The 25,597-nt window shown below is 36.3% G+C and overlaps 2 protein-coding genes across 4 annotated transcripts; both read left to right on the top strand.

The window, feature by feature from the left end:
• The first annotated feature begins 3,917 nt into the window (after window positions 1–3,917).
• Window positions 3,918–7,015, top strand: LOC148870202 (BTB/POZ domain-containing protein). Its single transcript, XM_088972800.1, has 3 exons — window positions 3,918–4,696; window positions 5,216–6,180; window positions 6,431–7,015. Exons 1-2 carry the CDS (start codon window positions 3,977–3,979, stop codon window positions 6,176–6,178), a joined length of 1,683 nt encoding a protein of 560 aa, XP_088828926.1. The 5' UTR covers window positions 3,918–3,976; the 3' UTR covers window positions 6,179–6,180; window positions 6,431–7,015.
• Window positions 7,016–15,200: 8,185 nt separating this feature from the next.
• On the top strand, window positions 15,201–25,597 carry LOC148870203 (uncharacterized). 3 transcript variants are annotated; one of them, XM_088971083.1, is made up of 6 exons: window positions 15,201–15,931; window positions 24,416–24,496; window positions 24,642–24,767; window positions 24,849–24,909; window positions 25,005–25,062; window positions 25,299–25,597. In XM_088971083.1, exons 1-5 carry the CDS (start codon window positions 15,609–15,611, stop codon window positions 25,038–25,040), a joined length of 627 nt encoding a protein of 208 aa, XP_088827209.1. In that variant the 5' UTR covers window positions 15,201–15,608; the 3' UTR covers window positions 25,041–25,062; window positions 25,299–25,597. The 3 variants fall into 3 exon arrangements, with proteins under 3 accessions (XP_088827209.1, XP_088827210.1, XP_088827211.1); XM_088971084.1 differs by having other exon boundaries at window positions 15,316–15,931; window positions 25,322–25,597; XM_088971085.1 differs by having other exon boundaries at window positions 15,397–15,931; window positions 25,237–25,597.

A 25,597-nucleotide genomic window follows, 5' to 3' on the forward strand; every position in this document is an offset into this window, starting at 1 on the left:
ATGGTTGAACGATTAGCTGGATCCTGGATGATCCTGTGACATTTTGGGTCCCAGTTTTCGCAGTAACAACAGACTAATTAGTAGTCACCAAGTTAACTGGTAAAATGTAAGCCAGTGAACATACCAGTTTTATGTCTCATCTGAGTATTACAACATTATTGTGAAATATATATATATATACTATTAAAAATTTAAAATGGATTCCAATCTTTGTGGGATCAAACCTGTGTGTAAGTGCATACTCTCTCTGCAGTAGGCCTCACGTGCACCCTGCTCTGTCCCATTCTTTAATCTGTATGGTAAATTCATGTCGACCTTTTAGGTTAAAGTTTTTTCAGGTATCATATAAATTGTCTATTAAAAATAATAATCTATTAATCAAAACTCAAAAAAAAAAAAAACAAAATCAAAATCATGCAAAACCCGGGAAGCTGACGGTGGAGAGGGATGGAATCAAAAAGAAAAACTAGCCAGTTGTAAGGTGCCAACTGGCTATTTGGTAAGGTCTTCAGCTAGTTGTAAGTTTGTAATGGAGATGTATAGAATTCCTGCACCAGGGTTGAGGGGTTATGGATTTGACTGATGGGTTATCCTGTTGTGGAGCCCCATGGAGAAATAATACATAAATAAATAAAAAGAAAAAATACTATGCTGCCAGAATGTATAAAAAAAAGTATACATATAAAAATATTTTTTTATTTTACATAAAAAATTAAATTATAAAAATTATTTATTATATATTTATATGTATATGTATATGTATGTATGTATATAATAATAAATTATTTATTTATTATACTAGCCTCGGAGCCTCATGAGCCGAATTTCATTGGGCTCGACTTGGCTCGATTAGCAAATGAGCCTATATATTAGGCTCGAGCTCGGCTCGAACCTCAGTTTAAACCAAGCCGAGCCGAGCTCAAATAGCTCATGAGAAGTTCAGCTCGTGGCCACTTCTACTAATTAGTTAATTGCTTTTATGATACCGGTTGATTGATTATGAATTAACTAATATGATAGTCGGACTCAAAGATCAGCTTTTAAATTTGGGCAAAATGTCAGACTCAACTCCCTCGCCATTATTTTGAGCTTACAGAAATTGACAAAATTATCAAAATATCCAACTTTGGCGATTTGAATGGTAAATTGGCTTCTAAATTTGCCCATTATGTTGCATCTTCAATTCTGATCTTTTAGTTGAAATATAATTTTGAGAAAATATATAATTTTTTATGTTTTTTATTTTGGATTTCTTTATATATATATAAAAAAATTTTATCAGTTTTTTGTGTTTTAAGAAAAAATATTGAGTGTGGTGGGTATACAAATCAAAGTGATTAGGTTGAGGTGGGTGGGTTCTAAGTTCTAACCTACTATTTAAGCAAGATATAAATGATTCGTTCTAGAGTATTCTGGTTAGTATAAAACCACATGTTTCCATCTAAAGGCAATATGATATTTAAAAATGTTGAAACAATGACATCACCAATTTCGATTAACATTCTAACATTGAATTAATGGAGGGAGTGTAGATGCAACAATTTAACATTGCTATTAGTATATAGTAAGGTACTGAACCGCAAAATATAGGGAAGGTTTCAGCAATTTACCCTTAGGCTGTGTTTGGTTTGAATGAAAATGTAGGGAAAGGTAGGGAAACCTTTACAAATCTTGTATAGGTTTCTTTGTCTTTTCCTTCTTTTCCCTACATTTTCCTTCAAACCAAACATAGCCTTAACGTTTTAAGTTTTACTTTGATGTAAAAATTTGAAAGAAAATGGGAAAATAAGAAAAAAAAAGGGGGGAAGAAATTCAATTTCGTGGATCCAAGATTCCAAGAACAAGATAGAAGATGGTTGGTTATATCATAAATGATTTTATCAAGCAACTATTAAAAGTTAAGAAATTAATAAAAATTAGTATTAATTTGTACTTAGGGATGACCATTTATAAGAGTTAGTATAATTAATATTAATAGGATAATTAGAATTAATAATAAAAAATAAAAATTATAAAAAAAATAAAATAATCATTTATTAAAAATATAAAATAATAATTATATTTGTATTTACAAAAATCAGCATAGGTATTTATCTATTTTCTCCTTTTTGTATTTTTCTTATTTTCTTTTGTTTTAAAATATAAAATAATAATTATTGTCACTAACAAAATTGTATATCATTAATATTACAAAAGAGAGACAACTAAAAGAGAGTTAATGAGAAAGAAAGGGATATCATTTATATTATTAAAGAGAGACAGGGGATGATGTAAGGACGTTTGGGTATTTTAGGCCCCCCTTAAGGACTAAAGAACTAATGATGCAAAGCCCCCCAAAACCCTAATATTAATAAAGTAATAAAATATTATTAAATTAATAATAAGACAATGATAAAATAATAGTACTATAATAAAATATTACCAAAATAATAATAGCAAACAATGATATTAATTATTAAGTATAATAATAATAATAATGTATAAATAAAATATTAATACAATATATTTTGGAGTAGCAAAAATAATAATTATAATAATATTACTCCTAACTAAGTAATAAATAAATAATAAAATAAAAATGTTAATATTAATAATTAAAAATAAAACATTAATGTAAAATATTCATTATAAATACTAAGATATTAATTATTAAAGACTAATAAAATAATAATAAAAAGTACTAGTAAAATAATAAAATTGTTAGTTGATTCCAATTCCAACTCCAAACGAACCAACCAATATCAATTAGAATCCAATAATTATGTATACATATATATTATGTATAACTATATAAAGTTTATAATTGATAAATTTAATATTTAATATTTATATATATTTATTATACATATATGCTTTAAAAATAATTGATTTTTTAATTTTTTTTTCATTTTAAACACAATAAAATTGTTGTAGATTAAATGCAAAGATGGTCCAAAACCCAACATAATAATTAGATGCAAAATGTGGATCTAAATTTCATAATCGAATATGGATGTGGACACAGTTGGTTCAAATTTGAATTCAAACCATTTACAATCCTACTGTTTACATTGTATGGGGTTGGTGTAGATCTGAGCTAGACCTAGCTCAGAAAAAAATAGTTGCTTGAGCCCAAAAATTTGTTGGTTTAGCTAGGTTTAGGCTAAGTTATAAATAATCATCCCTAAGTAGGAGTTTTAAGACATTTATAATTAGGTCTTTATTATTTTATAAATTTTAAATGAACTACAAGTGGTTTATTTTATTATTTTTAATATTTTCTTTTACTTTTTATTATTATTTTATGAATTACTAATTTTTATGAATTTCTTAATTTTTAATAATTGCTCGATAAAATTTTGCTAAATTAAATTTTATTTATCAGGTTTTACAATTAACCAGTTAAAAGGATTTGAATGTCAATCCCCATCCCAACTAAGGATGGATATTATTTTTATTAAAAATTATTAATACATTTAACCTTAAATTATTAAATTAATTTTATAACAAATTATTAAAATTATAAATATAATTATCATTTTCCATTATTTCATTTTTCCTTCACAAATCCCGTGCATCACACGGTCCCCGCCAGTTGCTATTAGTATATAGTAAGGTAATGAACCGCAAAATATGGGGAAGGTTTCAGGCTTTCAGCAATTTACCAAACGGGAAAATAAGAAAAAAAAGGGGAAGAAATTCAATTTCGTGGACCCAAGATTCCAAGAATAAGAGAGAAGATGATTGGTTATATCATAAATGATTGGAATGATGTTCTGTGAAGTACTCCGCACCATACGGCGTCAGAAGACAGAGACGTACACGTTCATCACCATCCGTCCATTTGGGTGGCCCCACACCACCAGATGATCAAGATGTATCAGCATTGATCACCCACGTTGAGAACGAGTGTTCAGACAATAATTCCTCCTACTCCTTCATTTAAAACAGTCGTTTTTATGGTTTTCTGATTTCTGATGCGTCTGTTATTAGACTAATGTTTTTATTACAGATCAAAAGCAGAAACAACTCATCTGATTCCGTTTGTTTCTTCTTCTTCATTCACTCCCCATACAGCTCACCACACACAGTACCCCTCTCCCACTCTCTATATGCCCTCTTTTTGAGCTCTGATCTCAGAGCTCTAATGGCGGCCGACAATGTATTAAAATCCCGAGAGGTATCAGCAATGATAAAACAAGGTTTCATATCCGACCCAACTCTCTGTTTTTCTCCTTCAAGGATGATATCTAGGGTTTCTCCGTCTTCTTCTCCCTCCAAGAGTAGTCCTCCCCCTGCATTCTCCGACAAGATGCGGTCTAGCCCGACCCTCTTCGAAATGATGTCCGAAGAGCAACAGCGAGAAGCCAAGCGTTCCGAGGACAAGCGTCATAAGTTGCAGGAAAGGATTTCGAGGATCTTGGCTGAAGCGCCATTTCAGAACCCCAATTGGGGGAGTGCTGGAGATGTTAAGCTCACGGTTACTTCAAGAGATGGGTTTAGGGTTTCGATGAATGTCCATCGGAGTGTCCTCGCCGATCGGAGCCGGTTCTTTGCGGAGAAGCTGAGGCCAGATGGGGCGGTTACACATTCGGTAGAGATATGCGATTGTGATGATGTCGAAGTTTATGTTGAGACTGTGGTCTTGATGTATTCCGAGGATTTGAAGAAGAGATTGATGAAGGAGGAGGTGGGGAAGGTGTTGGGGTTGCTGAAAGTATGTCTCTTTTCTTCTCTCTTGCAACTTCTTTTTTTCCTGTTGTTCTTCTAACTTTCTTGGACCATAGAAAGATCATATTTCATTGTTTTGGTGAAATTACTTATTTTTTCCCTGTAATGGAGGTGGTTTCCAACTATTTGTTTTTACTTGTTAAATTCTCGTATTTAGATTTTTCGTTCTTCTTTGAAGGAATTTTCCACTTTTGTTCTGAAAGTAATTGATGACTAGGGTTACTATGACTAATTTTTGGAGCTCAACTGAAGTTATCTCTCCTCTGGAGGTAATCTGACCCGAACAACTAGTAAAAGAATTGTTATTACCAATAAAGTCTGAAATAAAACCATAATAGTAGTTTTAGTCCTGTAAAGTTGTGAACCCAGAGATCCTTAAGAGAAACTTGATGGTGAATATCTTACTGAATGATGAAAATAAGAAGTCATGTTCTTTTCTTTTTTTTTTTTTTTTTTTTTTTGTCTGTTACAACTGCATCATTACACAGTGAGCATTGTATTGCAGGTATCTGCAGCTATCATGTTTGATGCTGGTATAGCGTCATGCCTGGAATATTTGGATGGAGTTCCCTGGTCCGAGGATGAAGAAGAGAAGGTCATCTCTCATCTCGGTCAACTTCAACTTCATAATTCGGTACCAGATGTGCTGAAGCGAATTTCAGTAGATCCATCTACTTCTGCTAGAGCTGATGATATCTTCTTGCGACTGCTGACAGGGGTTCTACAAGCTAAGGATGATAAAGCCAGGCGAGAAATGAAAACTTTGATATCTGGGTTGCTCAGAGAAAACACAAACCACCTTGGTCATAACGTTGACCGACTTGATGTCTCCAAGGAAACTCTTTACCATCTTTGCCACAGATGTCTCAGTTCTCTTATCCTTTGCTTATCTGAGGCAGCAAGCTTGGATGAGAGCAGGCGGGATCGGGGTGTCCTAATGGCTGAGATAGCTAGAGAAGCTGACAATATGCAGTGGATTGTCGAAATTCTGATTGACAAAAAGATGGGTGACGAGTTTGTAAACTTGTGGGCAGATCAGAAGGAGCTTGCTATCCTGCACTCGAAGATTCCTTCCATGTTCCGGTATGAGATCAGCAGGATAACTGCCCAACTCTGCATTGCAGTGGGGAGGGGACAAATATTGGTATCAAAAGAAGCAAGATTTTCTCTGTTGTCAACATGGTTAGAAGCTCTCTATGAAGATTTTGGATGGATGAGGAGGGCTTGCAGGTCTGTTGATAAGAAATTGGTGGAGGATGGACTGAGTCAGACAATCCTCACATTGCCATTGGCACAGCAGCAGGCCATCTTATTGAATTGGTTTGACCGATTTTTAAGCAAAGGAGATGATTGCCCCAATATGCAGAGAGCATTTGAAGTCTGGTGGAGAAGAGCTTTTATCAGGCAATATATGGCTGATCAGGATCAGTCGCAGCTGCAGATTACTGTCTGTGATTACCCCACCTGAAGGTATGTGATCTATTCTTCATTTAGCCTTAAGACTTCTTTACCATTTACTCTCTCCAAATCACTTGTTGGAGAGAAGTCAAACAAAGAGAGGAGATTTTTGGCAATGACTATAACTTTGGCACTAAAGAAGGCTATATCAATATCCTGCGTTTTTCTCCGTGCATTCATGTATCATTTATTTTAACATTTCTAGGTGGGTAGGTGGCATTGATAACTCTAACTGTATAGCTAACTTAACTTCATCCAACAGAAATATCAATCTTGACTGGCTACGGAGATGAGCTCCTTCAACTAGAAAGAGTGAGGCTTCCTTCCCCATACTGAAACAGAAGTCTCCAATGTAAATGGGCCTAGGTTCAATTGGAAACAAGTAAAGCTTTGCCAACCCAGTGGAGGGAAACAAAAAAAAGGACACCAATTTGCTGTTAAAGGTGCAAATATATCACGTTCGGATGCAGCTTCAGACCTTCATTTCTGTTACTCTTCAAAGCCTTAGAGGATTATCTATTTTCTACAATGACAAAAGGATGTGATTCAAGATGAGAAGAGGGATTGATGTGGCATTTTTTTTTTCACATTAATTCTGGAAGAGCTGATACCAACAACTTTGTCATCATCAGTAATGAATTATGGATGGAGGGATACAAATACCAGGGCCTTCGGCCTTGTAGAATCAGATGGATGGTCTAATGGTTGAGATTCACCCTGTTTTTTACTTTTTACTACTGGAGTGTGGCATTTAACTTTAACCAAACTTCTTTTTGTAGTAAAGATTCAGTACTTGAATTGTTGTTGATGGGAAATATCATGCGAGTACGCCCATTTGTTTTCACTATATTAGATGTTAATGTTTGTTTAGAGATGAGTGTTTGTGAATGGTGGCTGAACTTAGACTGGACGCCACCTACCTTCATCAAGTACAGTCCATACTGATTACTGTCTATACAAATGCCAAAGTTTGGCTTTGAGGTCCGGTATACAAAGAGATGCATTTGGCTTTGACTCCTTTTTAGTTTTAGGGAGAAGTCCCCAACTTAAGTGGATTGTGGACCACTGATGGTGGTGTTGGAGTAGAACAAGTGGGTTTGATTGATGGTGCCTGATGGAGTGTAGAACAACCGACAAACAAGGCTTCATGGGGATATGCATTGGGCATATTCCCTTTCAGAGACCAACAAATGGGTTTGTTGGGGTCTGATAGAACAAAGAACCAACAAGACCCATGGTTTCATGGGATATGCATTATTGGGCATATTCCCTTTCAGAGGTCTGATAGAACAAAGAACCAACAAGACCCATGGTTTCATGGGATATGCATTATTGGGCATACCAACAAATGGCTTTGATGGTGTCTGATGGAGTAGTGTAGAACCAACAACATCCAAGGCTTCATGAGGATATATGCCTTGTTGGGCATGTTACCTTTTAACCCGTTGGCTTTTTGGTAAGTTATTTATTCATGTATATGCAGTTATTTGGGTAAGTTTTTCCCGGGAAACACTTACCCAGTTAAGTGCATTTATCTATATTTTTTTATTTCAAATGTAAATAAGGCGATGACCATTTTAGTTATGAAACTCCATTATTAAAAGGGGTATTTTTGTCTTATTTAAGTATTGGCAACTATCCCCTTAGGTGGAAAAATTATTTACCAACATAGGAGATGGGTATCGCATACCCGATACCCGGGAAAAAATTTTTTTGTCTCATTTAAGTATTGGCAACTATCCCCTTAGGTGGAAAAATTATTTACCAACATAGGAAATGGGTATCGCATATCCGATACCCGGGAAAAAAAACTTTCTCTGATCCCCGTATAAATATGAAAAAAGAACATGAGATTCTTGGTCAATAAAAACCAAAATCTAATTAACCAATTTTCTCCCTTCTCAAAATCTGAGAAAAGAATGCCCCCTTAATTTCTCTTCATTTTGCCCTACAAAAATGCTGTTTTATGGAAGATTAAAACCTCATTTAACCAACTCTACTGTTCAAATAACATAGGCTCGGTTTGAAAGGACTATAAATACAAATATGTAGCCGACAGCACCCCAACCGTAGTTGGTAAGAAATTGTTGAAGACTGGGTCCACTGGAGAATTTATATCTGCGCTCCACAGCACATCTCAACCAAATAGTAGCACTATTGTTACGTTCTCAATACACGGTTGGGATATGCTATGGAGCACTTGTGGGTTGCTCTCAGTGGAGTGTGAATTCGCCCACTGGACCGGTCTTGTGAATGGAACGGAATCTGCTCAACACACAGGTGCCTCACAGGCACATTCATCATGCATCGGAAACATCTCCCGTAAATAATGATTCATAATTACGGGAGATGTTCCCAATGCATGATGGAATATACTTGTAAAATCGGTGTGAGGCGCCATGTGTGAAGAGCAGGTCCGGTCTCTTGTTGAACACTCCTTACCGTTACATCGACCCGTCTTATTCTTACGTGGTTAAAAACTTGATCAGATCCGATGGTTGAACAGAGCCCACTGGACCACCTTTTAATGTTTAATCTGTGGGTTGCAGCCACCATCACAGCTTGAGAATCGAGACAGCCTAATTGACATGACATGTGAGCAAGGAACAAAGTATCGATACTGATTGGTATTGGTTTTTTGAGCTGAAATCCCGAGAAATTGGGAAAAAATCGCATTTCCAAAGCATAATATTCTTCTCTGAGGTGCTTTTTGGAATAATTTGACAGAAATAACATCAAGAATCAGGGTAAAGTAATGCTTCGAATAATTCCATTCCATATATTATTTTTAAGATATGGAGTGTATTGATACTTTAAATCTCACTTGAGAATTCTTATAAGTGCTTAAATTAAACATTCCTTCACCTAACTCCACCATAGGCTGATATAGAGCATTAAAGGGATTGAGACAGAGCCGCTGAACAGGTCCGCTTACATTATCAAAAAGAACCTGCAGTAACATGGGTTTGATTAATTTGGATTACTTGAACGATAATAATGTCTCACGCTAAGGGTGTCAAACGACCTGTTTTGGATTGGACCTCGTTCAATTTAAAATCAATTTGGATAGATTTGATGGATCAATCAATAAGATATATTGGATTGGATCAATCCTGTCCAAAATATTTATTAGATTAGATTGAACTTGGTCTATCCATAATAAATTTATATTGGATTGGGTTGGATTAAACAAATAGTTGGTTCATTGATATAAGATAAGAATATAAGTGTCCATGGACTAGATTTGGGTTGAAACCAATCTAAACCAAAACGTTTTTGAACAGATTGGATGGTTCAAACATTGAATTAGACTAGCCCAAAATGATCCAAAATATTCATTGGATTGGATTGGACCTGGTCCATTTATAATGGACTCACATTAGACTGAATCAGATCGGACAAAATCCAATCCATTTAACACCCCTACCCCGTGCTAATGATAAAATACATGGCTCTACAATGAAAAATTAAATGGTTGTGAGTCTCATATATTTTGTTTTATTATTAGCATGGAAAGTTATTATTAGTTTCACAGCCCGTTGAATCCTTACTTGGGTTTCGTCTTGACCATCTCAGCTGCTTGGTCATGGCATCAAAGAGATCAGAATGCGTGTCCCTACTATATCACTCCAAAAACTAATCTTATTAGCCACATATCATCCTATCCCTTTAAAATTTCTTTAAGATAGATGCTAAACTTTGGATTGTATGCCAACTTCTAAGAATCTCATGTTCTTTTTTCAGATTTATATGGTGACCAGGGAAAATTTATTTTCTTAGTACCTATCTCCTAGGTTAATAAATAACTTTCCCACCTAGGGGGAAAGTTGCCAATACTTGAATGGGATAAAAATGTCTTTTTTAATAATAGACTTTTATGGCTAAAATGGTCATTGCCTTATTTACATGAGAAATAAATGAATATGGGTAAATGCACTTACTCGGGTAAGTATTTTCCAAGAAAAACTTACCCAAGTAACTGCATTTACCCCGGTAAGTAACTTACCGAAAAGTGAACAAGGCCTAAATTCTAATTGGGTTTAAATTTTACAGGTACCATATTCATAGGATGAGTTTCAACACAAATATATATTTTTTTAATTTGCCATGAAGTCATAAATTTGGCCAAATAAAAAATTAGATGATTCACCCGCAAGTATGGCATCTTTTGCTTCAAACATTCAATACCCCATATTGATATTTCTCCTATTTTCCTGAGATCATTCAATAGAGTATGTTTAATAAGGATCAGGATAAAACTAAGGAGAGGTTTTAGTATTTGTCAAACACCTGAGAAGACAATTTATGGAGTTTCCCTTAGATTAAATTATGGCTACTGTGCATATAAATGGCAAAAGCACAGTACTGAAGCTTGTGTCCAATTGTGATTCAACAAATGTGCAATATAGGCTCAGTTTGGAAGGAGTATAAATACAAATATGTAGAGTGCAAAATCTTATGTTTTGTATTATTTTGTATATATTTACATTGTATATGTTTACATTTGTACTCTTTTCAAATTGAGGCATAAGGAATGATCAAATGTAAGTAGTACAGATAAACCAGCCCCATAATAAAGAGATCATTTTAGGCAAAACTCTGATATAGCAAAAGCAAAATATATTGGCAAAACCTTGTACAGATAAACCAGCCCCATACATCTTCTTGTAACCTCCTTTGAGCGAGTTCGGATCTGCTCTTCACAGTGCACCTCACACCGATCTCACATTATGTTTCAGCTGTGCATCTGGAATATTTTCCTATGAATAAAGATTTACAATATAATTATGGAGATGATCCACATGCACAGCTGAAATGTTTTGTGAGGTCGGTGTGAGGTGCAATTTATGAGGAACAGATCCCATCTCCCATCTATCAAAAAATATAAAAATACAGCCTAAGGTGAAATCGAAACAACCCCCCACAAGACTGTCCCCCACAACGTCTCCGTTGTGTTTTGGGAACATCTCCCAATGATAATATCAGAACTCAGAAGTGATGATGTCATCATCATCAGGAGATGTTCCCAATTCGCGGCGGGAATATGCTGTGGAACGTTGTGGTGGCTGATTTGAACTCGCCTAAGGTATCCTGTCTTGTGACTTGAAGTAGATGTTGAGTCAAATCGGGTCAGGAGTCACCCTTGGGTCCTCTATTTTCAAATCAACAATCCAAACAATTAAACCATTCAAGCCATTTGACTTCGACCATTCGACGTTAAACTACTTGTAAGAAATTGTAACCTTCAATTGACTTGAAGGTTGAACCATTGACCCATGGGTCAAACTTAACCTAAATATTTAAGACTAGGGTTTAGCCTTTGCAAGTCCAACCCAAAAATCTATCTGACTTGAACTCAACCCGATTGCCAACTCTACTATTTGGAAGTTATTTTAATCACGTTTTTAAGGGAAAGAAAATCAAGTAGCTAGCCGATTACTTAGGCAAATTTAGGTCACTAAAGCTATGTTCAGTTTTTACTTTTTATGGTAAAACAATATAAAAATAGAAAGCCCAAGGTAAAATTTAAAACTTCTATCACATATTGGGAATGAGATCACATCTCCGCCCCACAACGCGGCGGGGATGTGCTGTGGGGCGGAGATGTGAACTCATTGGGGAGTATCAAGCACATTGTACCATATTGGCCATGCCTTCTTACATGAAATACGAAGTTGTTTAAAATTTTAAAATTTGCAAGGGTATGCCTTGTTAAGATAGGAATAAGAAATAGTTGAACGCAGTAACAGTAACTATTCAACACGTTGTGGGCCCACAACCATTTAATGGGTCTTATGCATTTTATCAATGGCGTGGGGCATTATCATTGGTTTCACATAAGGGTGCAATGGAGCCAAGTGGAGCTCAATTTTGACATGTCTTGGCTCAATTAGACTAAAATATATACTAGGTTTGAATTTGAGTTCGAGCTCGATTGAAATTATATTTTCTAGTTTCAATTCAATTTGATTAAAAAGCTCAGATTCAGCTCAAGAGTTAAAAATTGAATATATTTTATATTATATATAATATATTTTTGTAATTTGTAGTATATATATATATATATTGAACCAAATTTGTGAACTTTCCATCTAAAATTTTTATTGGTCAAGCTTGAATTCAAATAACTAATTCAATTAGTATCAAACTCGAATACAACCTAACTGAACTTGAGCCCAAACTATTTAATTAAAACTCGATTAAATTACAGCCTTGGTTCCACATCACATTGAACATCCATTGCCTTCAGCTAATCTGAGTTATGTTAGAACCCTAAAAAATCAGAAAAGATAGCATGTTGTTAAAAACTTTTAGAAACCCAAAATTGCCCCTTCGCGTTCCTTTGACCATGACTAACGATAGAAAACTATATGGGAGTACTCCAATTATGCTTGATTTCCAGGTTTTTCAAGAATGATCAAGTAGCTGTTTTATGCCATAAAAGAAGAAAGGGGAAGTAATAGTAGCTCGATCACTTTGGAAGTTTCTCACACGAGGAAACTCACAAGTAAGGTCTGCAGACCTCGAAATGGTGTTCCCAACATGGCTATCGGTTCTTGCATCTTTAGGGCAACAGAGTAATCGCTTAAAAGGCTCATCAACAAGATTTCCGTATCAAAATACGATTCATAGATGGCTTTTTAAAAACTTGATGAGTGTAGTTTTTAATCTGGGTTTTTATTCCTCTTCTAAGCCTTTAACATGTTGCTTCATAGTCTACAACAAGCAATAAAAAAAAGGATAGACTAAGGGTCCGAGATGAAACGAAGTTTTCAAAATGGTGACTACCTACCTATGTAAGGCATTGTTTGATGCCATATGTTGATTTACAGGTCAATACAGGTTCAAAACCAACCTGATACAACTTTCGTTTGCATGTTTTAGCTTTGTCATAAGGTTCGATCTGCACTTGATCAGATCTAAACCTAATTTAATATGCAATGGTGGTTGATGGTGCATGATCTGGTTGTTTCTAGCTGGATGGAAGTTTGGACATCAGTTTGCTTAGGTGGTCAATCGAATTGCAAGAGAGCAAGATCAGAGAACCCGGGGTGGCTTACCTGATGTGGGCACTCCGATGCCTAAGTAATTGTAGTGTGCAACCTGAAGAGCTTTATAAGCAAGAAAGCTAGTGAGCTATAATCTCGCGTACCTTGTAGCCAAGATTCAAAGTATCGGAAATGCAAGTTGTATTGGAAATGTAATTTTAAAAAACGTATCAAGATACGCTTTGGAAACATATAGATACAGACGAAAAATCAAGATACGCATGTATACACTAGAAAATCCAAAAAAAATCCTTAAAAATATGAACAATAATAAAAATGAGTTTTATGTGAGTATAACTAATTTATTTAAATATAACAACCATTCTTTAATGATTTATATAAAGTATCAGGATATAATTAGTAAGCATTGAAAAATAATAGAAGAACTAAAATGTTTGTATATATATACTAATATTTATTAGTTAATATTTATTTTGAAATCATTTATTAGTTAATATTTATTATGTATATAAGTTAATATATACCTTAATTTTTAATAAATCAATATAACTTGTATTCATCTTATTATTATATAATTACTAATAATCAAATTTATAGCATTTGTCAGGAAACATCCACTAAGGCAAGAAAGCTTACTTTAAGTATAAAAAAATATGTCTTTCTAATAAGTAATTAATGTTGGCATAATGGTTAATTAATTATTGTTATAAGCAAATGACTTGGGTTTGAAACTTGTTATATTTGGTTTATCTATTTTTAACAAATTATTTCACTTAGATAATATTTAATGACATTATTAAATGTTGTAATCAAAGGTAACTTAAATGAGCATTTAATTAAATTATATTAGCATTTAGTGACGTCCCAAACTTTAAAACTTAATTAAAATTGATATTAATGAGAGAGAAGAGATAAATTAAATTTAAATTTGATATTAATGAGAGAGAGAAGAGATAACTTAAATTTAAATTTAAAAAGAAGAGAGAAATTAAACATGTTCCGTGTATCGGAACTCTTCCAAAACAATGATACATATCGACCAATACGTTGCGAAATTTAAAACCTTGCTTGTAGTGTTGGGGTTGAAGTCCTTATATAGGCGAGCTACCATAGGTCTTATGAAACACCTTTGAGATCCCCGACCCGTGTTACTAGGAGTCCATTCTACATCCGGAGATGGATTTCGTGCGTCATGATCCCGAAAATGTCAGAGACAACTGGCTAGCTTCTAGAAATTGGCTCATATCACCTCGACAAATCGGGCCATCACAAGCTGCTCGGACCTCGGTCTTGGCTGGAGTGCTTGAGGTATTCGAGCTGACTTGGCTGGCTAAGGTGGCCAAATTACCCCTGGTTTTCTTTGCATTATGAGATTGTGAAGTTAAGCTTAGAACTCGATTTGGATGTACTTGATGCAATTCCAATATTTTGAAATTTTGAACAATTAGAAAGGGTATACGAGACTTTTTAATGATTCCGTTAGATTTAACTTTGAGAGGGGAGGTCGTAATCCCCTCTCAAATGGGAGGTTTTAGTATTTAAGGGAAATATGAAGGGAAGTTTGTCTTTTATCCTATTTTTAACAACATATTTTCGACTTTCCGTTTTTTATTTGTTTTGTTTAGCTTAACGTTTCACAGCTCATGTAACGCCACGAAGTTGATGTGTGAAAGCCCTCCAAAAGGCGAGACCGGATCTGCATTTCACATCTGGCGCCTCACACACATTCTATGGAAACATCTCCCGTACTTTATTATTATTCACCGGAGATGTTGTCAATGCAGAGTGGATGTGCATGTGAGACGCCCATTTGTGAGTAGCAGATCCCATCACCCAAAAGGCATTAGGAATATTATGGGAAATGTTTCCCATAGGCTGAAGCCTCGAACCATTGCTTTAATCCTCCCAAACAAGTCCTTAAAATTATGAAATTCCTTAAATTTGTAGAGCATAAAACCTTAAATTTTATATTATTTTGTATGCATTTGTATTTTTACTCATTCCAAACCGACACTTAACACCAAACACGGTCTTACGAAATAATGTCACGTATTCACGAGATTTTTACTTGGGACCGTAACGACTAGACAAGCAAACCATTATTTCACGATATTGACCGTCTGATCACGTTGCTTTCAGTGTGGACGGTATAGATGTGCGTCAACGAAGGCGTCAACATTTCTACCAATGTAAGCGGGGAATACGAGAGCATGGAAATATGGAATGGAATCGGTTTTTGAGATATATGGGGATGGGGTTATGTTATGGGAATAGCAGCGCGCGCCCAAGAAGAACAAAAGCAAAAATTTCTTGTCACTCTCCTAAGTCCAAACTCCAAACATCAAAAGTTGAAGCTCAAGGCAAGACAGCACGCAGCACGCAGCACGCTGCACGCTGCTTCGACCACCAGCACTAGCGTCGGGTTCTTTAATGGCGACGACCGAGATGCCGAAACCCCAGGAGAAAGAAGAACTTCCTAAGCAAACCCTAGAGACACTTCCTGACAAGACTCCGCCCCTCTCAGAACGTCTCGACGAGCCTCCTGATTATTTATCTGGACCTTCTCATCCAGTAACAGATGCTTCCAAAATCGAAGAAAAAGAGCCCAAAGAAAACACCGAAGCTCCAATTTGTTCTCCAATGGCTGCCTCCGCTCCAGTTTCTGATCTTCAGAAGAAGATTCGCCGTGCTGAGCGTTTTGCGATGCCCGTTCAGTTATCAGAGGAAGAAAAACGAAGTTCCCGGGCTGAAAGGTGCATTCCTTTGTCTATTTCCTTTTTTCCACTTGTGGCTCTCTTCTGTATGTGATAGGGTTCTCTAAGTCATTTTGCTGGAGTTTTTTTTTTCTTCTCCCCACCCTAACCAAAGATATCCAAACCATTTCAACTTGCTTTTTGGTGAGAATAATTTGTTTGCTAATGACTATGCTGTTCTGTTATTCTGTTATTGGTATCCGGCACGGTTATTCTTCCAGTCATTTCTTTAAATTATTGAAATATTAGCTGTTCCAGTTTGCTCGAACTACACAAACGCATTTCTGTATTAGGGTAGGGCATGGCCTAGAAAGGACACACGGTCGAGATGGTACATGGAAAAAGATTACTGGTGGAAAGTGTTGGCATCACGTGTTTTCAACACGTTTGGGAGAGTAGATTCAGAGGCTAGTTGATCAACTAGTTGAGTACTTAACTACATGCTGAATAACAGTCTATTGAAGGAAATGAAAAGTTAATATTCAACAGGGATTTCTTAATGGAGTCTAATGAATTAAGTGGTAATAAACAAAAAAATATTGGTCTACTATTGAACAAGGATTTCTTAATGGAAAAAATGTGAAAGGGTGAATTAAATCTGAGTTTCTGAAGTGAAAGTTTTTTGTTTTATTGTTCTTTGAAGCGTTGGTATCCTAAATTAGGTTGCAATTGACGTGACTTTTTACTGTTTTTTTATTTTATGCCTTGAATGGGTTGGCAAGGTCAACTAGTTATTAGTCATCTAGTCAATGCTTGTCCCAAGCAACTGCATCAGGTATCAACTGACTAGTCAATCATGCTGTTAGTATGAACTTCAGCTGCGTAGTTGACATTTCGATAATATTAGGTCCTTGTCATCCACAGTCGACCCCTTTAATTTGATGCTGACTTATTACGGCCTTCTCATACACTCTGTAAATGCAAAGAACTCTCCAGCTGATAGTGCTGAACCTCAATATAATTTACTTCTACCTATTCCCCTACTCCACTTCTGGCCAAAGATTTGGCTAGTTCATTAATTGATTTGCTAATCAAATGGAATCAGATGATCCCTTTGGTTGCTGTTGATCTAGTCTCTTTGATACAAGGGCAATACACTCATGGATGATTTCTGTCTTTTAACCAACCTACCAGGTCACCACTACTTGTAAATCCCCTTGGCTTTCACAGCATTCATGAAAGGTAGTCCCCTCAAGTGTGATATCAGTTTTTCCCAAATAAAATTTTGTCTTCTCACTGGTCCAGAATAAACCTGAAGAGCCTCTTCTTGATTCTTAAGTACACTTCCAATGCTTGAAAGCCCTGGGGAACCCAATGAGCAGAAATCTAAGTTGATTTTGATGGATTGTTGATGGGGAGGAACCTAGAGATGATGAGTCTCTGTAGATAAAGAAGAAGCAACATTGGCCCCCAGCCTATCACTACACCATCAGTACTTCAGTAGTGAGTTAGTGATGCCCCTAAACTCCTCTTTGGTAGCACCAAATGGGCCATTTTCATAGCAACAAACTCTATTAAGATCTGTTTTGTTCCTTTTAATATCCTTTTATTCATTATGTCATTCTAATAAATATTCATTGCCATTTTTTTATGTCATCATTATCATTTATCAATAGCTTAACCTTCTCCACATATTTGGGTTTGGTCTAGTGAATCTTGTTTTGTCTTTCCATTCCCTTTAAGGTCATATCTTCTGAGGTATAATTGTTTAAGTCTCTCTTCATTGCTGCTAGTCATGGTTTTCACCTTGCTCATTAGAGCTTTCACTTGAATCTAATCATAATTTGTCCCCATTTTACATGTATCAATCTATTCATTTGTCTATCTTGAATCTAGTGTTTTAAAAGACATATAAGGCTTCTTGCCTCAGGATGAGGCTTATGAAAAATGTTCAAGGCCCAACCTTGACTTTCTTGCCTAACAGTATTAGGCAACCTCGAGATGGCTTGTCTTGAGAATACGTGTTTCTTGTTGCAAGACCAATTCTAGGTTTCCTATGTGTGTTTTTGGTAATTTGTTTAAATCTCTAGCCTATTGCAACACATTCTGAGATCCTTTTACTTGTTAAGAGATTTCTAACAGGCTTGAAGGATTTGTAAGAATGCATTTGGTTTTATTACAACTCTTAGCACTTCATGATCCTTTTTTATGATGACAATTCATATTGAAATATAGTCCTTTTGTTCATAGCTTTATACTTCTTGATGTAAACATGTTTTTCTTTGAAAGAATGAGATATCATGAGCAAGGTTCAAAGTATCGACACGTATCGGACCGTATCGGCCGATATGTATTGTTTTGGGACCCCTTCGATACACCCCTATAGTAGGTGTATCGGGGGTCTGACCGGTTCAGGGTGTGGAGGAGACCTAAATTGCCCCCCTTGAACTTGTTTTGAAAAAAAATAAAATAAACGTAAAAAAAAGGGTACCGATTCGCCCGATATGCCCATACCGGCGTATCAGGCGTATCGATATTTTGAACCTTGATTATGAGTCTTAAGATTCATGAATTGAGGCTTACGATTACATCTCGCACATTGGAAGATCCTGGTGCCTAGCTTGACACCTCTACCTTTTAAAACAATGCTTGTATGTGCCCTTGCTTTCATCTTGAACTAGTATTTTTTTGGGGTATTCGGTGCCATGAAGTTTTTAAAAGCACAAGGCGCAGGGTCAATTTGCGCTTGAGGCACAGGGTGCAAAAATACAAAAAAAATGCTAAAAAATAAAAAAGTCAGAAAATTAAAAAAATGCCAAAAATTCAAAAAAAAAAAATTAAACATAATATTAATAAAAAAATATAAACTTAAAATTTAAAATAATGTTTTAAAAAACCTATTATCTAAAATTAAAATACATAAACATAAGATGTAAAGCATATTCAAATGAGAATTTAAAAATAAAACCAAACATATAAAACATTTTCGACCATGTAAAACCTCTATTCTCTTTTTTCATTCAATTGCATTACATCAAGTAGCTAATGTGATGTAAAACATATTACATTCCTAATTCTACGAGCTGTCTTTGTGCTACGCCCCTCGAGGCAAGCCCAAACAAGTCCACGTTAGGTATTAAATTCTTAGTTTTTACACACAAAATAATGATTTTATAGTTTTAATTGCTTTTGAAGAAGACATTTTATTAGGATGAATGAATGAACAACATTACCAAATTGGGGGTAATGCGATTTAGAAGGTGCACGCTTGGGCCGAGGCGCAAGGCACATCAGGCGCACCAGGCGTGCACCTTTTGAAAGGGCTGCGCCTAGGACCTGGGCGAGGCACATACCCTGAAACACACCTTGCCTGTGCGCCTAGGCGTGCCTGAGGTGCGCCTTTTAAATCACTGGTGCCATGCACCATTAATAACTTCCCCCTTGACCCCTTTTTCCCCCAAAGTGCTGGTTGTGGGATTCAAATTGAAGATGTTTGAATTAACCAAGATGCTTACTACCTTGTCTTCTTAGGATGACATTTGCAGATTTGTACAAAAATTCAAATTGATCTTATCCATGTAATTATGTTGCAATTCTTGTTGCCGATTCATCAATGTGAATGACATAAAGTGAACTATTATTGCATTGAAGACCTATTCACTAGTAGATGGAAGTCAACTTGCATTGGACTAGAGATGATCATTCGTAGCTCAGCTCAGTCTGTCCTGGAAATATTTATATATAAAAATATTATACACACACACGATGCCTAGAAGCCCAGCTTGGCCTAGCCTGACCTACCATAGCCCATGGTAAATTGGTAATCTCTGCATTGAATTGAATGCATCAAAATTCAAGTCTGACCTCATTATTGATATGAGTAAGACAAATTATGGATATTTTAATGGGGTTGACTCTAAAAGTGGAGTACTCGTATGCCAATACACAATTAAGGGATCCATTTGCAGGTTTGTTGTATTTGTTTCTTCTTGCTAACAGAGAGCTTTATATTATGAATGGATTGGGGATTGTCTATAAACCTGCCATTATTCGATCATTGTTAATGGGGTGTTTAAAGATTTCTTCCCAGCAACCAAAGATTTAAGACAGGGAGACCCTCTTTCACCATTTCTCTTTACCTTGGTGGCAAACACTTTTAGTAGGCTATTGATGGAAGCAGATGGTGTGGAACATTTTAGAGGTTGGAGAATTGGTAGGAATAACATTTTAGTTACTCACCTTCAATTTGCTAATGATACAATAGTTTTTTTTTGTGAAGGAGAGGCCCCTCACAAGGCAAGATAAGGGTAATGAAGTTGTTTGAAGGGATTTCTAAGCTAAAGATAAATTTTGAAAAAGAGTTGTGTGGTTGGAATACATTTAAGTGAGGAAGAACCGAGTGTAGTAGCTGAGTCCGTAGGTTGCTCCTCCTTTGAGTGGCTGATGAAATACTTCGGTATGCCTTTAGGAGACAACCCTTGAGAAAGTAGGTTTTGGGCACCCATAGTAGAAAGATGTGCTAAGAGGCTAGCAACATGGAAAAGGAATTATATTTCTCTAGGAGGTAGGAAAACCTTGATAAAATCCACCTTAGCAAACTTGCCAGTCTACTACCTTTTAGCTTTTAGGATGCCACAAAGGGAGGCTGTGAAATTAGAGAAGGCTATGAGGGATTTTTTGTGGGAACCGGGTGGAAGGTATGAGGAATCATTTGATAAATTGGAAAACTGTGTTCAAAGGTAAAGAACAAGGAGGATTGGGATTAGGTAATATAGGAAAGACCAAAAGAAGAATTTGGCACTGTTGGGTAAGTGGTGTGGAGATGGCCAATGTAGAGAGAGAGAGAGAGAGAGAGCAGCGTTATCTTCACCATCCATTCATCACATTTTTCCTCAGTTTTTAAGCCTTAGTAGAATGTTTTATATAATGAATATGTGCCAGGATCATGCATCTTGTGTGTCTGTCTTTGGAGTCCAATTTAATGAGTTGAGCATCCCATCATATGTTTGATTTGCTCCATAAAACCAAACAGTTCAAATAAGTTGAAGAAAAAGAAAAGATGTACTCATTTGAGCTGTCAGTATGGGAGATAAGAAGATGGAGAAGACTGAAAGTGAAAGAACAGGAAAGAAAGAGGAGAAATGAGGAAAAAGGAAAAAGGAAAAAGAAGTGGATGGCATTTCTAGAAGTGAGCTCAGAGATATTACTTGGTGATGATAAATAGGACATTAATGACATTTGGATGTTAAACTACATACTGAAACTTGTGCAATCTGATTGCTTTGGATGGATAATGAACCACATATCTAAGATGGTGAGGTAATGTTTCTTAGGAGCAAGCGATGATGGTGAACCGATCTGTAACAGGCTTCTTGAAGGTCTAGAGGGACAAACCTTTTGGAGGGGATGAAGAATAGAGAGATATTGGGCAGCTTCAAGATCTCTGAAGTCTGAACTTGAGATAGATGAAGTTTAGTGCTGGCTTGATGGGTGGAGAGATTTGGGCTTCCTTGGTGTAAAATGATTGGTCTTTGGGATTTATAAAAAATCAATTGGTGTTTGGGCATTTTCTCTTTAATTCCAATCCAAAATTGAAGCACACTATATCTTGAATTCTGGCCGGAGAAAATATCTTGGGCATGTGAACCCTGCTAGTGGATCTTGGAATGGCAAACATAGGTGAGTTGAAGTAGAACGGTTGCCATCTTTGGCGTCTTCTTGCACCCTTAAGTTGAGTGGCATTTGTTGTGAATTGGTGAAGCTTGTGGGAGTTTTGTCAATGTAGACAATCAGTTCTTATCTTTCAACAACGTAGATCATGTGCTGCTAGTTTGGAGCAAAAACTCAGTAGAAATTCCAAAGCTGTTTTGGTCTCACTGGATGGGGGTTTGTGGAGGATGACTTCAAATCTATCTAGAGTCCATTCCATAAGGAACTCAGCTTCTGAAGGTGTGAACTCTGGGTGCTTATTTTTTTTATAGCTCGTATTCCTGTCCAGGGTTAATTAAATGCCCTAGAATCTATAAAGAAAGATGGCAGGAGGAAGTGGAGTGGATGGCCCAGAGTATGAGAAACAAGAATCTCGAGGGTGCATCTTCTGAGGTTAAGTTTGATTATGAATTCCATTAGGATTTCAATCCACAGACAAATGGGTGTGGGCTGATCATGTGGTTTATCTGATTCCTAAGGGACTTAGGTGGCTGGAATTGGATGGAGAGTGGACAGGGAGCTGTTGGTTGAGATGGTAATTGGTCTTGCTATCTTAATTTGAAAGCTGATCTGAGAAGCGAGACTTGAATTTTTGGGCATATGAAGCTTTTGAATCTGGAATATTCCAGAGTTGGACATGTTGGGTCCTCTATGGGTTAACTGTTTCAAATGCTTTTAAAGGGATTGGCAATCTGAGCTCTGTTTTGATTGGTGTTTTGGATGAATTTCAATGTATTTGTTTATTTGTTTGTTGCCACTAATAGAATTCAACACTCCAAGAATGGTTATGAATCTTGAAGCTGAGGGTGATATTTGATGGTTGACCTGCAAACCTCTTATTTTGGTCTATATACTTTTCTATTCTTTTAGCAAAGAGAACTTATGAAAGCAAGCTGAGGATTTCATATCTGGCTTGATGTGATTGCTCAAGGGTGAAAGTTGGGAATCCAACTTGAAGAGTTTTACACAGCATTGGGCACTCAGGCTGGGCCTATTCAGGTTTTAACAAATCCCCAACCTGAGCAGCCCAAGTTGCACTCCTAGCTCAGTCCAGACTGGAAAGGTCATTTTTTTCTCTGATTAGTAACAGTTTATAATTTTCTTGATATCCGTATAAAATGATGAAAGACAATATATGTGTCAGGCATCCCTCTTTGGGTAGCTTGTCTCAGCCACCATTTTTTCCTCTTACACATGTTCCCCCTTGGGGAATTAAATCCACTTCATCTTTTTTTTTCCCTTCCCCTGTGGTGGGTTAGTGGGTTGTAGTTCTGTTAACCCCTTGTTTTGCCTGTTCATCAGCAATGCTATCGTCTGGTGTTCATTTGTAACTTGTTCTCTCCATAACTAGCATTTTAATCTCCATAAAAGTGTTTCTATGTCCCTATAAACCAATATAGCCTCTTTTTAATTTGATCATGTGCGAGTCCCCCTTGATCATAATGTCTTAAATTTATGGACTTTGCAATCCTCAAGCTATGAAGTACTGCCCAATATTCTGCTCAGATTGAGTTTGAGTTGCCAAACCCAATTGGCCCAGAGTAGACAGCTAGAAAGTTTCCTTACCAGTTTCTAGAACCTTGATCCATACAAAACACTTGTGTGACATGAAGAAATACACATTTATAAGGTTCAGCCGTTCAGGGTGAATGCTGAGGGATGGTGTGAGTTTTGGTCAGTTTGGAGTATGCAAATTTCTTGAGGAAATGTTGCATTTTGATGATTGCAGTAGTGGGAAATTAATGAGGTCAAGTTAGGTTTAGTTATATCCAATATGGCATATTGGTTTTTATCATCTAAGCTTCTGTCGTGTTGCAATGGGTGAACACTTAGCCTCAAACTTGATTTAAGGGGCTTTGCCAATGCTATCATAAAATGGTAAATAGAAAAGATTGTTAGTGTGCTGTTCTTCTGTCTATTCTCTATATGGCTAATTTTGGCACTTTCTCGTATACACTCTCGTGCCTTCTGTTTTCTTTTAATCTTCACTATTTACTTGAAAAGGAAGTAATTGTTCTTTCTATCTTCTTTGTGGTTCTGCTTTTCTGCTATAAGCCTAATAGACTGGTTTAGTTTTGTACCCAGGTTCTTTTGGGGCCATTGCAGGTGCTTAGCGCACTGCTAACCTTGATGTTGGCTCAGTTCATCATCATCATCATTATCATCATCACCCAAGCCTTATCCCAACTATATGGGGTCAGCTACATGAATCCTGTTTCACATTCTTCTGCTAAATGTCATATCCATTGTTAAATTATGAGTGCTTAAATCATTTCTTACCACTTCAGCCCGTGTCCTTTTTGGTCTACCCCTAGCCTTTCTTGCCCCTTCAACTTGCAACAGATCACTTCTTCATACAGGCAAAAAAAAAGATTCAGGATCCATGATCATTAGAGTTTGGTGAAAGTTTTAAATGCCAGCTGCCAATCTGATATAGCCCTCCTTTATCTGGCTTGGAACTGGCAGTGTAAGACAAGCTCACATCGGCAGAGTTCTTCCTTTCACTTTGATGACTTTAGATATTATCTGTCACTGGTTATTTATGAAAAGCCAGTTTTCCTAATTCCTAATCCTATAGCTGGCAAGATTTTTGGTTAGTTTAAATCTCAGTGCACTAAAAATCTAAAATATATTGTGCAATGCATAATATGAATAGGGAATTGATTGGTTTTGTTATCAAGTTTGCTGTGGGGCAGTTTTTGTTTTGAAAAACAAAATCAGACATGTTAGCAAACACCCCCTAAGTGTTGGTTTTTCTGAAACTATAAATTTAAGAACATCCTTATTTGTACTTGCTGATTGAACCAGTTAAATATGGAACAATGAAATTGGCAGGTTTGGCACGGGTTCTACCTTGCTTGGATCAGATGAACTGAAGAAGTCAGAGGAACAGAAGAGAAAGGCGAGGGCAGAGAGGTTTTTATATTGTCTTCTTTCTTCACCATTCAATTGTATTACTGCCAGAAGTTGAATTTATTAACCACTAACGGGCGTCTGTCTTATGCGCAGATTGTTGATAGTCGTACTAGACAGACTTTGAGCTCTTTATGTTGTTTCTCAGGTTTGGCCTTCCAGCACAGTCCGTCACTGATGAGGAGGCAAAGAAGAAAGCTCGTCTAGCCAGATTTGCACCAGTTTCCAAGACAGAATCTTTGGAAGAAGATAAAAAGAAGGCCAGGGCAATCAGGTTAGCATCATCCAAACCTTTTATGATTTTGTAAGTTATTATGCTTTAAGCTTTATAGCTACATGCTTTTTGTGTTCTCAGGTTTGCTGAACCTCCATCTGGTACTCCATCGCAAATGAATGGAACAGCCAACACTGAGCAGGTAGGCTCCAAATGTTGGGACATTTTTGTTGGACAGAAGTGATTATATATAATAGTTAAGCTTATACTGGTTTTGTGTTTATTAATATCACGAAGACGGTTACTACGGGTAAGGCCCATGGAGGAACCTGAACATCATTGCCTTCCTTAAACAGTAAGTCGGTTCCCAAGTTTGCAATGGAATTTTGCTTGAATGATTATTTGTTCTTTTTTCCTCTCTAGCATCCATTTTTATTTTGTTATTTCTTTTATATAATCCCACTACTTAATTATCTTAGCCTTGCCGTTGGGCAGATCTTATCCTCCTAATATTTTCTGCTTAACCCAGATGATTTCTTAGCTCATGTTTACCTTTTGCTCATGTAAATGAATACTCCCGGATGACTGAAGGTTGCAGCGTTGCCTGTTTTCAGAGGCCTTCCCACAATGTTCACAGCACGGTCTGTTTTGTTGCATGGAGATGCTTTGCTTCTTTTGAGATGCATTTGAGAAATGTATTTGTAACGGGACATGAAAAAATGAAGTTGCAACTCTACCCGTACTGTTTATATATTGTCTTAAAGTACTTCCAAGTTTTCTGACAATTGACTAAGGCTGTATTTAGTTGCAATGCAAATTTATTTGCACTGATGCAAAGGTAGATAGCCAAATGATTTTAATGCAAATTATGGTTTACTTTTATTTTAAAA

Source organism: Nelumbo lutea, chromosome 2, assembly GCF_056320005.1.
Source record: "Nelumbo lutea isolate HS-2025 chromosome 2, American lotus-T2T, whole genome shotgun sequence".
NCBI classification, from domain to species: domain Eukaryota; kingdom Viridiplantae; phylum Streptophyta; class Magnoliopsida; order Proteales; family Nelumbonaceae; genus Nelumbo; species Nelumbo lutea.

Excerpts from the sequence above, each read along its gene's own strand:
- LOC148870203 (XM_088971083.1), top strand. The coding sequence starts at position 15,609 with ATGGCGACGACCGAGATGCCGAAACCCCAGGAGAAAGAAGAACTTCCT. Across the intron at positions 24,768-24,848 it reads AAGAAGGCCAGGGCAATCAG|GTTTGCTGAACCTCCATCTG; the intron begins GTTAGCATCATC and ends TTGTGTTCTCAG. Across the intron at positions 24,910-25,004 it reads GAACAGCCAACACTGAGCAG|ACGGTTACTACGGGTAAGGC; the intron begins GTAGGCTCCAAA and ends AATATCACGAAG.
- LOC148870202 (XM_088972800.1), top strand. The coding sequence starts at position 3,977 with ATGTTTTTATTACAGATCAAAAGCAGAAACAACTCATCTGATTCCGTT. Across the intron at positions 4,697-5,215 it reads AGGTGTTGGGGTTGCTGAAA|GTATCTGCAGCTATCATGTT; the intron begins GTATGTCTCTTT and ends ATTGTATTGCAG.